This window comes from Daldinia decipiens (assembly GCF_022478715.1).
Source record: "Daldinia decipiens strain CBS 113046 unplaced genomic scaffold F4813scaffold_32, whole genome shotgun sequence".
In the NCBI taxonomy this organism is placed as follows: Eukaryota; Fungi; Ascomycota; class Sordariomycetes; order Xylariales; family Hypoxylaceae; genus Daldinia; species Daldinia decipiens.
Window position 1 is genome coordinate 375,710 of NW_026054575.1, and position 16,587 is coordinate 392,296.

At 48.1% G+C, this 16,587-nt stretch overlaps 3 protein-coding genes across 3 annotated transcripts; 2 read left to right on the top strand and 1 right to left on the bottom strand.

Annotated features, from left to right (window-relative positions):
- Nucleotides 1–166: 166 nt before the first annotated feature.
- On the top strand, nt 167–9,679 carry F4813DRAFT_190203 (Serine/threonine-protein kinase tel-1). The gene is made up of 8 exons (XM_049239413.1): nt 167–360; nt 414–461; nt 509–551; nt 598–1,968; nt 2,018–2,358; nt 2,415–6,876; nt 6,927–9,367; nt 9,428–9,679. The coding sequence occupies exons 1-8, from the start codon at nt 312–314 to the stop codon at nt 9,445–9,447; spliced, it is 8,775 nt and encodes a 2,924-aa protein (XP_049097076.1). The 5' UTR covers nt 167–311; the 3' UTR covers nt 9,448–9,679.
- A 231-nt stretch (nt 9,680–9,910) lies between these two features.
- F4813DRAFT_392101 (uncharacterized protein) lies at nt 9,911–10,516 on the bottom strand (the record flags this gene model as incomplete). Its single annotated transcript, XM_049247243.1, has 1 exon — nt 9,911–10,516. The coding sequence occupies one exon, from the start codon at nt 10,514–10,516 to the stop codon at nt 9,911–9,913; it is 606 nt and encodes a 201-aa protein (XP_049097077.1).
- A 2,549-nt stretch (nt 10,517–13,065) lies between these two features.
- Nucleotides 13,066–15,313, top strand: F4813DRAFT_368696 (cell division control protein 42). The gene is made up of 4 exons (XM_049244337.1): nt 13,066–13,670; nt 13,938–14,057; nt 14,207–14,585; nt 14,636–15,313. Exons 1-4 carry the CDS (start codon nt 13,651–13,653, stop codon nt 14,699–14,701), a joined length of 585 nt encoding a protein of 194 aa, XP_049097078.1. The 5' UTR covers nt 13,066–13,650; the 3' UTR covers nt 14,702–15,313.
- Nucleotides 15,314–16,587: the final 1,274 nt, after the last annotated feature.

Below are 16,587 nucleotides of genomic sequence, written 5' to 3' on the forward strand. Positions count from 1 at the left end.
CGTCGCGTTACTTTTCACCATACAGATAAAAATTCAGGTCAGTAACTAAAGCCGGACTTTATGCTTGCGATTCAACCCAACTTCAGGTAGCCAATATATTCTTGCCTATTGATCGATATGAGAATATACGTCTACGTCTGGTCCTCGAATGAAGTAATTGCCTATATTTAGTTATTAAGCCTACATGTGGCTTTACTCAGACAGCTAGAGCAAGAGACCCTATACTCCGTCTTGGTGCAATCTTCCAGTTCTTCCAACTAAAAGTATCGGGTTGCTATAGAAAAGTGAATGCATGGCGAAAAAGTGGCAAGATGGCACCTCGACAAAAGGCTCGACAGATTTTAATGGATGGTGCCCGGAGTAAGTTATGCTTCCCGCGAAAGACGAACTAAAAAATGCTGAAATAAAAATAGTCGCCGTCGAAAGTAGTAACAGTACAACCCGTTCTTCTGGGCTGGATGGTAAGACTGCCGATAACCTTATATCTATATGATATTAATTTGTGTAGATCTAATTCATATATTCAAGGAGCAAACGAAAGCTTCCAACTTGTGAGTAACAGCATAGCTTCTCGGTTCTTAAACTGACAGTTTCTAGTTCGACATTGGATGACAAGAGCTATCATATCACCTTTGAGGCGCTCTTCCGCTGTGCCCTAGCTGAAAAGCAGGCTTACTATAGCCATAAGAGCACCGCTGCTAGCAGGCTTACCAAGTGTGCGGAGGCGCTGCGTCTTGGCGTCGAGTTAGGTGCAGGCAAGGTCAAACGAAAGACTGTCCTTGCCGTGATTGACCACATCACCCAGACGCTGCCGCACTCTGAAGATGACTTAGTCCCACCGCTGATACAAGACTATATCAAAGCGCTGGCTGCTCTCCTAAGTCATGCCGCTAATGTCGAGCTTCTTGCTGCGGGCGACGGTGAAGGTTGGTTCACATGCGTCGACTTCACCGTCGATGTCTTGACCTTATATCTGGCGGCCAACGACAGAGACTCGATTCTCTCGCGGGCTTCGCCGGCACCTGGATCGGGACACTCGACGCCTCTCACATTCTCGACCCCGAGACCCGGAACCGCGTCCCAACGAACTAGCCGACTCTCGCGTAGTCAGCTGCCAGATCTTCTACAATGCCTTCTTTATCTTTCATCCACCCCGAACGCTCCTCTTTTACAGCGCTCGAAGGAGATGTCGTCCGTTGTAGTCCAAGTTCTCCAACTCCGTCCTCTTGGAATAGGTCCGTTGCACCAATTAGCATTTGCCCTGGTCAACAAGCTGTTCGTAGCCTCCCAGACGGATGATTCTGATCACGCGAATTCTTTGGCGTTGGATTGCCTGCCGTTGATTAGCCAATGGTGGCAAACGAAGGCTGCATCTGCACACGATGCACTTCTAAACGGCGTCCGAGTTGAAATGCTAAAACTTTTATTTAATATCCATCTCCAACTCGAGTTCTTAATCAAGCAAGGCGATAAGCCTTCGCTCCTCGGTAGCATTGAAACTCTCGCGGAGTTGTTATGGAGTGAGTATTCCAGACGAGAAGAACGCGCCCAGCTTCAACAAGACGACTTGACATACTCTGCACCCCACAGCAGCACAACTTTTCAAGTGCAGTCCTTTTCTTTGCGGTTATTCAATATCGACGGCGAGAAGACTTGGGCTGTTGTGCATATTCTAGCGCTTCTTGAACGACTGTTATGGAAGGCTTCTGAGCAATTTCAAACAACCTTAGCCGATGATGAACAACCACGGAAGAAACGACGGACAGCCTCGGGCTTCAGTCGGCTTCGCCAGAAACTACGCTCCGTTGACCATTCAATACAATACACTGCCTTACAGATCACTCCTTTTTTTGTGTCGGGTCTCAAGGTTAACATCGATGAAATGTCGGAGCTTCTGTCCTTCTTGGTGAGCCAAATCACCAGCAAGAATAGCAAAGTGGCTACGTGGGCTATGATTGCTTGCGCAAGGTCAGTCTTGTTAATCTTTCGCGGATATGTTATACTAACTCTCAACTAGTCTAACTCCTCAGGTCAGTGCCGCTGACAACACCCTGTCCGCAATTTGGAAGCAAATATGGCAGATTACAGTACGCTCTGTCACTATGACTACAAACTGTCGAGCCTCGAGTGTTTTGCTACATTCCATCATAACTCGTAATCTAGTGCCGTATCGCGATATTTCCGACGACATCAACAGCATGATTACGACCGCTGATGTAAATGGTCCAGCTGTCGTAGTAGATTCTTCGCTCATACTAATGACAACACTTCTTCACCTTCGAAACTTTCAACTTCCGAGCGCTAGTTACACAACCTGCAACTGCGTTGTTCGCTGGATATTTTTCAGGTGGGATCCTAGTAAGTGAGAATCGACATGCGTTTTCAGCCTAAACTAACAAATTCTATCACTACAGCCGATGCAGCTTATATATCATCGTACTCGAACCATGTCAAACCAGTAGATATTATCAACCTAATGAAAGCAGCCTATGGCGATGCAAAGTTAATCTTATCTCGGCCATCTCAAACGATCTCGGGACAAATTGGAGAGACGTTGTGTCTGCTCCAGAGCCGCGAGAGCCTGATCAGATATCTGCTTCTTTTGGATTCTGGTGCTTCTGATTCTTCGTCCGCCCCGAGCCAACAGCCGTCTTTAGCGCCAGTCACACAGCTCGGTGATACTACGAACTCGCACGGTACAAAAAAGCTCGTAGCGGAGCTCTTTTACTCGAAGCTAGAGGATATTAGAGCTCTATGTGAGGCCTGGGATAAACAGAAAGATAAGTCTATTCAGATCACGCCAGAGAAACTCCAGAGCATCATTTCCTCCTTGATTGTTGGTGTGTTTATCCTTCCGGAAATAATAGAGGTAAATTCGAGGCCGTCGCAAGAGGTTCAAAATTCCTTGTTCTCGATCCTCCAAACTACCTTAGCTGGCGTCTCAAATTCGTATGAGAGCCATGTACTGTATGACTGCCTTCTAACATCGGTTCGGTCTTATATGCCCGCATTATCGAGCGCCGAGTTAGGCAAGCTAGGAAAGGAATGGTCGTATCTTCACCGTTTCTTTTTTGAACTGTCCGGTGCTTTTCGGAAGAGAAATGATAGTCAATCGTCCGGTAATGGCGACGATTTCATGGACCTTGATGACGATTTTGAATCTAAAGAGCATCGATCAAATGCATCATCAAAGTCGCCCGAAGTATCCCGACACGAGGCTACTATTGCTTTGCAAGCCGTAACTTTTCATTCCGACACCATTCAAAGACTGCGTCTCCTCGATGTCTTGTATGGGGATCATGGTCAAATCGGGCTGGTCCCGGCGTCATTTCTCAATGACTTCTTAGAATTGTCTAACGAAGAGCTCCTCACCTGCCGCTGTTTAGCTCGGGAGCTATTCGATTCTGACCTCATAATAAATCCCGATGATGCCGATAGAGTTATCGGTAGGATGGGCGATTTAATCGGTAGCGCGGCTTTTTCAAGTTGTGAGGTTGCTCTGAATATATGTCTCGACGTGATGGAAGGCTTGATGCCGATCTGGTCTGATAGCGACGGCGAGATATCCTCTCGCGTCGGTGATTTGTATCATTACTTTCTCAATGCTGGGCTGAAAAACAATATGCTTTCGTCCAGCATTCAGATGTCGCTGGCCCGATTGCTCCTTCGTTTAATTCAACTCAACGAAAAATACACAGAAACAATCAAGATGGAGCCTCCGAGCTCGTCACTGCTTAGCATACTAGGCAACGCAGCGATACCTGTCAAGTACTACGTTGGATCTCGTTTGCCAACCCTATTTGGCAGATATACCCTGAAATCCCATGACGAAGTCCTAGTCGACGTCCTCGAAGTTCTCCCAAGTAAAACCGATTTCCTCGAGGGTATAGCCCTACGATTATTTATACTCGCAGAGCTAGCACGGGAATGGCCTACACTCCTCCGGCGCGGAATTTATCATATCTTTGAGATTCCCGGCGAGATTCCCAGTTCGAAACGACATGCAGCACGTTGCCTTGACAGCATATCAGCCTCGCTGAATCTTGAAAATACGCAGCAGCTGTTCGATCTGTTTGCCCCCCAGCTCCTCTATACTTGGCTCGAAATCAAGAGCATCGACGATATACCATTCATGATATTCGGGTTCTCAACTCTTAAGGAATTACTACAGCGTGCTCAATCCGAGGTAGTAGCCTTAATGGTGATGCGAGGACAGGACGACGAAGCCACAAGGTTAGCTGCGGCTCTTGGTGACAGCCCAGCACAACTTATTCAACGTAATTTTTCCAGAATTATCGCATATAGTATGGCCCACGATATTAGTATGCCTAAAGCAGAGCAGCAGCGGAGCGGCGAAAGTCGATTGCGCAGAATCCTCGGCCGAGAAGCATTTCTCGAGGCAATATATATTAACTTTGCCGACATCATCGGACTATTCTTCAGCCTTATCGATCAAGAAAATCCAGTTGAGGAGTCGTGGGCTAGAGATAAGAGCTTTGCATACGCCGCCGAGGCAATGGCGGAGATTAAGAAGTGCGGTCACTCTGAAGTCGGCCTATCCCCGAATCAGCAGCCAATGTTCCGGGCCAAATACCTAACAAGAGAAATATCACTACTATGTAGCCGAACAGAATACGAGATATCTGCGCTCTGGACACCCGCACTTGTGGTTAGCGTCGCCAGGAAGCTGCTTAATGGTGTCCATTCAGCGTTGGGTCCCTTGCACACTTGCTCCGTTCTTCGAAAGGTCAGGGTTCTCATCTGCCTAGCGGGCCAGCATGCTTGGGAATCGTATCCTTTAGAGATGCTTCTACAATCCATACGTCCACTCATCGTCGATACAGAATGCGCAGATGACGCACTCGGCATGAGCCAGTACCTCTTAGAAAAAGGTTCGGAACCATTGTCGCAATCACCTTCGTTCCTTGCTGGCTATGCTCTGTCTGCACTTGCTTCCTTGCGCGTGTTTCTAGAGACCAGCCAGTCCAGCACAACACAAGAAAGTCAATTCAAAGCTACTATGAATAAAGCTCAAAAATTCCACTCGTGGTTTACGAAATACCTGGAAGACTATGAGTCTCCTTTCCTTCAGGACAGCGAGCACCGTGCTGCTTTTGAAGCCATTACGAGTTGCGCGGCCCACGTTCGATCGTCCGGGAATGCAGAGCGAGGCACTCATGAAAGCAAACTTCTACTGGAAATCCTTCAGGACGGAGTACACGGAGCTCAGCTGCTAAACGAACCCTCCCGCAAATTAGCATTGGAAATGCTATGTAGTCACTTCACAATTCCCACTTCCTACAGCGTTGATGTAATCAGCACCGACGAAGAAGCGTTGACCTGGGCTCCTGTCGTGTGGAAAAGTTGTCAGGCACAAGGACTGAGCAACGAGTATCTTGCTTGGGCAGGCCGTGTTGTGGGCAGGGGGTTTGCTGCGTCCGGCCTCGTCGATCAGGACCTTCTCCGAGAGTCCGAGTTATCACGATACTTCAATGCGTCGGTAGACGCATCTGGATCCGAACATGGTCTTCTTAGCCTCTTGCAATCTTTGACGTCTGATAGCGACTGTTACAAGGCGGGCCTCGCAGAATCAGCCTTGCGAACAATCGTATCAGAAGCTGCGGCTCAAGGCGACAACAACTTGCTTATAGCCTGTCAGAAAGTATTGTCTGATCAACTCCTCGCGACATCGGACTGGACGCCATATCGGACTCCGCCCTCTGATAATATGCCTATTCGTCTTGTTCGAGAAGATTTTGTCCTCTCTAACAAAGCATTTCAAGATGCAAAGTGGGCTCAGGGCGTTGCGGTATACCTTGCACAATCGTACCCGGAGAACATTATTCTCAATGCTCTGCCCCCAATTCTTACTAATGTAAAGGGCTTCTCTAAGCAAGCTTTCCCATATATTATCCACCTAGTTCTCCTCTTCGAACAGGGAAAGCAGCAGTCCATCAAACGCAGCTTATCAGGCGCACTTAAGAATTGGCTCAAGTTAGAGTCGCCGGCGGCTAAAGAAAACATGAGTCTTTTCGTAAACGCCCTTCTATATCTAAGGACCCAGCAGTTACCAGGGGAGAACTCTATAGCCGATAGAGGCCAATGGCTTGATCTTGATCTTCTTTCCGTTGCCTCAGCTGCAGCAAAATGTGGCATGTTCAAAACAGCGTTGTTATTTGTCGAGATGACATCGACCGAGGGGTCACGAGCTTCCCGTCGTTCATCTGCTGTCCGGGCTCAGGACTCCACGGACATCTTAATGAACATATTCGAGAACATCGACGATCCAGACGCATATTACGGCCTTAGTCATACTTCAAGTCTGAGCAATGTACTGGCACGGCTCGAGTACGAAAAAAATGGCAGTATGAGCTTAGCATTCCGTGGTGCCCAGTATGATAGCCACATCCGGAGAAGAGATCCGGCGGCCAATATCGACGGCCGATCCCTAGTACGGACACTGGGTAACCTTGGGTTGTCGGGGTTGTCACATTCTCTCCTCCAAACAGAGCAGAGCCTGGACGGCTCATCTACTACTGTAGAGAGCACGTTTAACACGGCTAGGCGACTGGAAATCTGGAATTTACCAGCGCCAACTTCTACTGACAATCCCTCTGTTACTTTGTATAGGGCCTATCAGACTTGGCAACAGGCTACCGAGCTGGGTCCCGCGAGGAGTACTACTCACAACAGTTTCAGCGAAACGATGCGAAGCGTGGCTAAAAAGGATCTCACGCCCGTTCGTCTACGTCATCATTTGAGTACATTGGCCGTTCTAGCAGAGCTTAATGATGTGGTTGAGATTGCCGAGCCGACTGAGCTGGACAGAGTCCTAACAGCGTTTACAGATCGCTCTGGGTGGATGAAAAGCGGACGGTATGTGACTCCTCGCGCTTTACTACGTACCGTTATTAACAGAAACACAGGTATGAAGATGTCAGTCAAATTTTATCCTGCCGGGAGACAACATTGAGCGTGTTAGCTCAAACGTCTCAGCGCCGCGGTATGGCTCAGATAAATTCACCAGAAGCCACATTAGCGCAGATCAAGTCTATGCTATTATCGTCAAGCATTTATAGGCATCATCGAGCTACCCAGGAGTCGTTGAATATCGCAACGTCTCTTACGGACTTAGTGGCGCCCAGTGCAGATCTCGGGTTGCATCTTGATTCCGTAGCAAAATTCGAAGCGGCTGACGCCTTGTGGGATCACGGCGAGATGACATCTTCTATTCACATGCTTCAAAGCATCGACGAGGACCCAAATCTCAAAAAGCAAACTATTCCTATCAGCCGGCCAGATTTACTTGCCAAGACCGGATATCAAATATCCGTAGCAAAGTTGGAAAAGCCGGAGACCATCCAAAGAGAATATCTGCAACCTGCTCTAAAGGAACTTAAAGGCAAGACCGACAGCCGAGAAGCCGGCAAGGTCTACCATCAGTTTGCCATGTTCTGCGACGAACAACTGCAAAATCCAGACGGGCTCGAAGACTTGGCTCGCCTGCAACATCTGAGGAAAGGGAAAAGCGACGAGGTCTCACAGCTCAAGGGTCTCATTTCCAGTACGAGAGACTCACAGATGAAGTCAAGGTACAATAGCCATCTTACTAAAGCAAGGCAATGGCTCGACTTGGACGAGCAGGAATTGCGCCGCGTGGAACAAAGCCGAACAGAATTCATTAGGTTGAGTTTAGAAAATTACCTTCTCTCTCTCGTCTCCTGCGACGACCATAACAACGACGCTTTGAGATTCACAGCTTTATGGCTCGAGCGGTCAACCGAAGAATTTACCAATCAGGCCGTCATGAAACATATCGACAAAGTTGCAACCCGAAAATTCGCGACGCTGATGAACCAACTTACTTCGCGCTTGATCGACCAAAAGAGCACATTTCAAAGCCTGCTTTCTGAGCTCATATATCGCATCTGCGTCGACCACCCTTACCACGGGATGTATCAAATATGGTCGGGGGTGAAGTCCCGCACGAATACAAAAGACGACGTGGCCATATTACGCCAGAAAGCTACAGACAGGGTTGGCAAGAGACTTGCCCAAACCGAGTCGGTGTCAACGATATGGGCCGCCATCGACAAAACGAGCAAAGCATACCATATGTTGGCAGTGGAACGGGACCCTTCGCGCTACAAGGCAGGTCAAAAGGTCCCCGTCAAGGACTCTACTGGAGGTTCCGGCCTTGCAACCGCTCTAGCGAAATGGAAAATACCACCTCCTACGATGCAAATAGAACTCTCAGCCAGCCGAGACTATAGTCATATCCCGTATATCTCCAAGATCGAACCGAACATGTCTATCGCTTCCGGTGTCAGCGCGCCGAAGATCATTACGGTGGTGGGCACTAACGGAGAACGTTTTAAGCAGCTCGTAAAAGGCGGCAACGATGATCTTCGCCAGGACGCGATCATGGAGCAGGTCTTCGCCGCCGTGTCGTCCGTCTTGAAAGATCATCGATCTACCCAGCAACGTAGCCTCGGAATCAGGACGTACAAAGTCTTGCCGCTAACAGCTGCTTCCGGACTTATCGAATTCGTCTCGAACACCATACCACTCCACGAATACCTAATGCCGGCTCACGAGCGGTACCATCCGAAGGACCTCAAAGGTTCGCAGTGCCGCAAGGAGATTTCCCAAGTCCAAAACAAATCAGCCGATGCACGTGTAGCAACGTACAAGAAGATCACCGATCGGTTCCAGCCTGTAATGCGCTACTTCTTCATGGAGCACTTCGTCGATCCGGACGAATGGTTCGCCAAACGCACGGCGTATACCCGAACCACAGCAGCAATTTCCATCCTAGGCCACATTCTCGGCCTTGGCGATCGCCACGGCCACAACATCCTTCTCGACTCCAAAACCGGCGAGGTGGTGCACATAGACCTAGGCGTGGCTTTCGAAATGGGTCGTGTACTTCCCGTCCCCGAACTCGTGCCGTTCCGGCTAACGCGCGACATCGTCGACGGCATGGGCATTACGAAGACGGAAGGTGTGTTCCGACGGTGTTGCGAGTTCACACTGGACGCGCTGCGCGAGGAGACCTACTCCATCATGACGATCCTCGATGTGCTGCGCTACGATCCCCTTTACTCGTGGTCCATCAGTCCGGTTCGCATGGCCAAGCTGCAGGACACACGGCGCGACGAGGAGGTCGACGGCGCCGACGCCGATATCGACTCCAAGAAGAAAAAGGCGGCCGGCACCGTTGGCGTCGTCAACGAGCCCAGCGAGGCAGATCGCGCGCTCGAGGTCGTGCGCAAGAAGCTGAGCAAGACGCTGAGCGTGACGGCCACCGTCAACGATTTGATCAACCAAGCTACCGACGAGCGGAACTTGGCGTTTTTGTATTCTGGTAAGTCCAAATCCTATCCCCTTCTAGCGACTTTGCATATTCTAACGAGATATTGTGCAGGATGGGCTGCCTATGCTTGAATACGTATAAAACCTGCGATATGATACCCACGTAGATATCGTTGTTGTAGCTGTTCTGTTTGGATACCCGGGATGAGTCCTGTACCAATATCGAGTGTACTTCTATTTCTTTCTCTTTTGGAGGCATCTATCATTGGCCTAGGCTTTGGTGGACATGTGGGTAGATACTGTATTAAACCTAGGTTAACTTGTAGACACGACATATGTATAGAACTAATTCCTCTTCCGGAGCCCCTCCTCGGCTCACATGTTACAAGGCTTTATTCCGCTTGTGCGTCTCCCTTTGTTGCTGAAATAATAGATCTAATTTGTAACTTCTTTGACTTGTATTTGACCACATGCATCCATCCATGGCTGAGCTATCATAAAGAAACTTGCCACGGACACGTGCGCGAGGGGTTGTGTGCTGCTAGGTCGTAAGTTTTATACGTAAGCCGCCTCCTATCGTGCTTCGATACCGAGATCACACCGTAATCTCCGCGCCGGCGCCGGCGCCAACTTCCTGCTCCTGTTTGACAGCCGCCGCCTGGGCCTTAGCGCGCTTCTTCCGGGCTCTACGGACTTCAATTTCGACCTGGGCCATCTGAGCATCGACGGAGACTAGTTTGGGGATGACTTGCTCGATTGCCTGGATGCTTTGCGCTTGCGCTTGCCGTAGAGACATAGGCGTCAGCAGTCCGAACCATCTCAACGGGTCTTTCCGCTGCTCCTTCTGCGACTCTCGAGCCTCTTCCTCCTCCTTTTCTTTACTCGCGTCCCTAGCGCCGTTATCCGTAGCAGCTCCCTTTTCCGATTGGGCAAGCCCAGCTTCCGTACTCCCGGCAGTAACGGCAAACGCGGGGACATCCTGGTCGCCGCCTAGAGTGATAGCCACTTTTCTAGAGGCCTGCATGCGCTCGTCGTAGTAGTCTTGGCCAAACCGCATTCCTCGCTCGGCGGCAAAGTTAGCACGTGCAATGTTTTGATATATGCCTGTTTGCAGGCTGCTGAGCTGCTCTCTAAGCGTCGTGTATTGGTGGAGGAGGTGAAGATAGCGCTCTAGGAGGTTGTCAATGCGGTCGACCTCCATGGTGGAAAAGGGAGCTGTCATTTGACCTTCTTAGAGGTGAGATATTGCAGGCTTCAAAAAGGGGTAATGTTGGTGGACTTCAAGGTTAAGATAGTGAAGTTGAACTTAGGGTAAAGTTGAGCAAGTCAACGACGCCACACTTATTAGCTAAAATGTGGCTTGAGTAGGTTGGCTGTTTAGGTAGGGCCCGGGGGTGATAGGACCTATAGGTACCTATTGTACATGTATCCAGGTATGTACTTAGCTAATGGGCTGTTTTTATTTGTTTGACTCGCAGTGGAATTAAACTGCTCGCCAATATAGCGAATAGAAATCGTACCAGGCAGCCAGGTAATTTTTATATGGCTCTTACAACTGGCATATGCAAACTGTCTTGGCCTCATTCTTATCTGCAGAACACACTGTTCATTGTGAGCCCTATCGGAGGACCCAACTGGCCTAAGGATAAGACGTGAGAGACGGTTGTTTCCAATTTCGACTATGAAGGATCAGGATCAGGATTCGAACCAATATCCAAAGCCCCATGAATATTGACGCTTGAATTTGAAAGCAGGGTTGTTTAGACTACCTTGACAGCTTTGTTTGCTTTTCTTCCCTCCACAATTCCCATGCCGTCATCCAGTCGATCCCGAGGAAGATAAGGAAGATACGGAGACAGCTATTTAGCTACTCGGCTACTCAGTTACCATAACCGCGACCTTCGAAGTCGCAAGTGCCGCGACAAATCCTAAGAGCAAACGAGGCGTCACAGGGAGACCTCTCGAAAGACCTCTCGAAAGACCATGAAGGTCGTACACATCTATCTCTTGTGCATCCAAACGTATGTGTCGTGATTGACAGGCTTCTTTTACAACACCAATTACAAGATCAAGATCGTCTGGCCGTTGCCTTGCACTACTGCCACGTAGTACAGGTGTCCTCGTCCGGGGCGCGTACGAAGAGGCCTTCGTATGATCTAGATGTGAGAATTATACGTTGCAACTGTAACTGCAGATACCCTACCCTACCCTACCCTACCCTAAACTCCCTGATCGACTGCTTCGCCGCGGGCACTATATTCAATTACCTTGATTACACAGGAATGTACCTAATGCATCCTCTTTCTTTTTCTTGCCGTACTCCGAACGCGCGTGCACTTAACTTGGGACAGAGCAACTAGATCAATTTTGCGAAGAGACCCGGCCAGGTGAATGTTCATGTATCGGAGATGCAAGTCTCGCTCCGAGTATATATTGCAGGTATAGTCGCGTCAACGAATTATTCCGCCTTGCGTCTATTAACTGCTGGTTCGTCGTGTATCACTGCAGGTTGCATGCAGATTGGTCCTGAATATAGATAGATAGGTAGGTTAGGTGTAGGTTAGGTGTAGGTTAGGTGTAAGTTACATACCTAGGAGGTAGATACATGTAGGCATTGAATGTAAACCTTGGAACTATAATGTCAATCATCTCAGCTTCACAGCTGTCAAATGCAGGGCTGTCCAAGTCCTGTATGCCTGCACAGACAAGGCGAAACCAAGTTTGCTTTTTTGGTTTGTTATCAATGTAAGGCTTGTGGCCCTTGTCGCGTAGATTTGTTCTAGAAAAGGGGTGGGAGGGTCTTTGCCTTATCTGTGACTTTGCAGCTGTAAGTATCCTTTCCAAGTATCCTTTCCTTCACCTTACGTCGTCATGAAGGACCCTGATGACGCATGAATAAAAGGCACGGGGCAAAAAAAGTATGCGCCTGGTCAATTAAGCTAGTCGGCTCCAAACTAACCCAAAATGTACGATATTATTATGCTTCATACCTAGGTTATGTATGTAATAATGTAATAAGCCTGGGGTCGATAACACATAACACATAACACATAACACATAACACGGGGGATACGACTTTGTACAATACCTCATACGGGAGATATCAATAATGACATGATATCCATATCCATCGACCCTCTTAGCTCCTTATTGATTTCCCGAATCCCCTTGAAGCATATAAGTATCTAAAGCATTGCGCATATCCTGGTCCTGGCTCTCGTCGATGCCATATGTACCTAAGGTATACCTGCAATTTTTTCTTGTTAGTGTTAGCAACAGCTGTAAATGGTGAGACAATAGATTTTAAAAAAGGACTGTACAAACGACTGTCTTCTTTTGTCACCATCCTCTTTATCTGATTCACGTTTTTCTATCCGCCATTAATGACACAGCAGGGAATATTGGTCAGAAGCTACACCTAAGTAAAATACATCAACGAATAGTTCTTATGATCCAGCCAATTTGCCTTGCTGTGTGGTGTGATACGAAAGTGATGGATGTAGATCCGTAGCAGATTCCCTAGACGAATCGATCCTTTAGCTGCATGTCCCCATAGCTCCTGTCAAGCTGTATGGAGCATTTTTAAGAAATTAAGATCAAAAAGGGGAGGTACGTACCATTTTATCTACTCAGGTGCTTCCATCTGTAGGTACCTACACTATTGATGTAACATGAGTACAAGTGCAAGTGTAAGTGCAAGTGCAAGTCAAATCAAAAACTCCCCTAAGCCCACCTGCAATTCCGCGCCGCTTCACACCCCAATCGCACCCCAATCGCACCCCCAAGCCGGGCAAGCCTCAGGGAATAGAAAATCACCAGAGCACCAGCGCCAGCACCAGCCAGCACCAGCCAGCACCAGCCGACCAAAACCAACCCCCAGCCAGTTCCCAACTTGAAATTCCCACCTGCACTTGCACTGCATTGGACCTGGTCTGCCGCCTGCCAATCTCGTTGAGCTCAGTCCCTGCCTGCCCTGTTCCGTCCCGTCGTCCTCGATTCTTTCTCATCCGCCGATACTTTTTCGATTTCCATTTACAATTCTCTTTGTGATATTGCATCTCGCGCCGAGTCTCCAGCATCCAGCCTCCTAAGTCTTTCCCTTCACCGCCGGCACCTATCGAGGTTTAGACTTGAGACATCGTCCCCTCCAAGCCTCAAACTAACCCCTCTGCCTTCTTTTTTTTTTTTTCTTCCCTAACGCCTTTTTTTTTCTCCTGCGAGTCAAAACCGGCCGATACCTGCCGACATTTCAAGACAGCTCGCGATAAGACAACCTCTTAATCAGGGACATCAACATATCATTCCTGCTCCTGCAAAGGAGCTTAGCAAGTCAACATGGTGGTTGCAACAATCAAGTTAGTTAATATTTCTTTCTTTCTCTATCCTCCTAACCTTCTTCATCATTATCCCCATTTCAATACATTCCCATGATGGAAAGGCGCGAATTGCATTTAGACATGTCTCCATGGCGTGCGACTCTTCATGTTTCATGCACATATATTCCACCTTGCTTCTCGGGCATATGCCACGCGTTGTTACTTTTGTTTCTTGTCTAATACTATATGCAACCCATGACAACATGGTATAATAACGAATTGCTAATATCTCGGCTCTACTTGTAGGTGCGTGGTTGTTGGTGATGGTGCCGTTGGCAAGACTTGCTTGCTCATCAGCTACACAACCAACAAGTTCCCTTCGGAATATGTACCCACGGTTTTCGACAACTATGCAGTCACGGTCATGTGAGTTCCAATGCGAAATTTCGAGTCGTGCTTCTGTTCAAACTGCGACCCCTGATGGGCTCAAAATGTACTGGCCAAACGGTCAATTGGATTGTATAGTAGGCTTTTCAGGTCGGCATGGACCGCGGCTGACTTTCCTTCCTGTGTAGGATAGGAGACGAGCCTTACACTCTTGGATTATTCGATACCGCCGGTCAAGAAGATTATGATCGTCTACGACCCCTATCATACCCGCAAACCGACGTCTTCCTAGTGTGCTTCAGCGTCACATCGCCTGCCTCCTTCGAGAACGTTCGAGAGAAGTGGTTCCCTGAGGTTCATCACCACTGCCCTGGCGTACCCTGCCTCATCGTTGGCACCCAGACAGATCTGAGAGATGACCCCAGTGTTCGGGAGAAGCTTGCCAAGCAGAAGATGCAACCGGTGCGCAAGGAAGATGGAGAACGAATGGCCAAGGAACTCGGTGCGGTCAAGTACGTAGAGTGTAGCGCTCTCACTCAGTATAAGCTGAAGGACGTATTCGACGAGGTTTGTTGTTTCTCTTTCGGACAAGCAGCCCAGATTCTAACTATTCCCAGGCCATCGTTGCAGCACTAGAGCCTCCGGCGCCGAAGAAGAAGCCTCACAAGTGCTTAATTCTATAATGTCGTTTAGTTGGACAAGCCGTAGGCATTTCCTCCTTCATTCCTTCAGCATCACTACAGGCTGCGACGACAAGCTCCAACAAGCATTGGAAGGCATAAGGATATGCCATTTTTGGACCTTTTCCACGACATCTGCATTTCTCGTAATAGGCGATTTTTTAGACATGTGCGCTTGTGATAGCACAAGTGGATAGGATTCGGAATGAATCAACTACGCGCGGAAGCATACCGCCTAAGTGAGGTAGCATTGGAACAGCTAGACTAAGAGATGCCCATATAGGGTTCCAGTTCTAGCCTATCCGGGGCAGGAGAAGCCTCTTACAGTCCAGAGAATTCTTGAAGTCCGGAATATAGACAGATACACCAACGGCGGACAAGGCGGACAAGGGCCCGTCCTCGACATAAGAGGCAAGGCACCGACTACTTTCCCTCTGGACAAGAACTCGAGTCATACTGGCCCCGATTCTGTTTTCTCTTTTTACTACTTTCTAGCAGCCAGGGTTTGGAGGGGAATTCATGAATGCAGGCAGGACTTTGATAGGATTGTTTGGCGATCGGAGTGCATCTGAATTGATTTGATCGTCTATCTTGCCAGTAACATCATCTTGTGACTTTTTTGATGACCTCTTAAATTAAACGTGCATGTCTTATATCCGGACAGCTGCAAGTGTTTCTTCCCGTAACCTTTTTTTCCCCTGGTTCTCTCCCTGGGTTTGACTACCGAATCTCATGTTTTGCTCGCATCGCGTTTGTCTACCTAACTTGACCCCAAATGAGGAAGGAAACATTGGCGACGGATGATAATAACCCGACTTCTACCGATTATCAATTATATTCCCATATCCCATCTAAATCCGTAGCACAACAAACTACCTACGTGGCATACTCGACGTCTCGGTCAAGTATACTATGTAGGAGGATGACCACGTATGAGGGCCATGTTTCGAGAGGTATAATTCTCGTAGTGCAAGCCGGAACCAGACCCGTAAAAGCCGCATAGCCCTATAAGTGCTACATGCATCGAATATAAGGTTCAAGTTTGTTTTCTATTTTAGGTATATAATTCTACTTTTTCTTTTTTCTTTTTCTTTTTTCGTCAGAAAAGCCTGTCTCGGTGTAGCTAGGTACACATTTATTTCGATCAATGTTCTTAGATCAAGTATTCACGTACGCACTACTGCAGCCGCCTAACAGACCTGCATATTAAGTAGGTACATGACTAGCAGTAGTTCTGTATATATGTCTGGACGTATAAGCTTAGATCCATCTGATGGGGTGATTACCTCGGCGGGATCAGGAACGGAGCTGAAGAAAATAAATATTATGGAAGCCTCTAGTCTTAACTGCATAGTAAGTAACAAGCTTCAAAGTCGGATAGATCTTGCGTTTTACGGGGTAGGATGAGACGGCTAAATGTATGTGGAATCCTGTAAGTGCTACTAACAGCAGTTTTTTTTTTTCTTCGTCTTTATTTCCATTTCTTTTAGCTAAGCTCATCTGCGTATCGTCAGCTCATTACGGGTAGTGGACATGATTAAAAACCACCGGGTCGGCCATTGACCCCATCTGCTTCCTAATACGAAAAACCAATTGTCTTAAGCAACGGAATGATGATGACATGGCTTGCAAGAAGAGAAAAAGGCAAGGCATAATATGAAATAAGACATGCCGCCATAGGCTAGGAGGTCTACGATTAAAAACGCCATGTTATTCAAACCCGCATATGACACCTCACTAATTGTACCCAGCCGTCGAAAAATGAAACGTGGGGTCCCTACGCTGCTGTTGTTTCTCGTCCTGTAGGTTGTACGCACGCCTATTAACAAGGTGAAGCTACTTAGGTGCGTACGCCACTACTACACACCATACGTATGCACTCCAAGTTT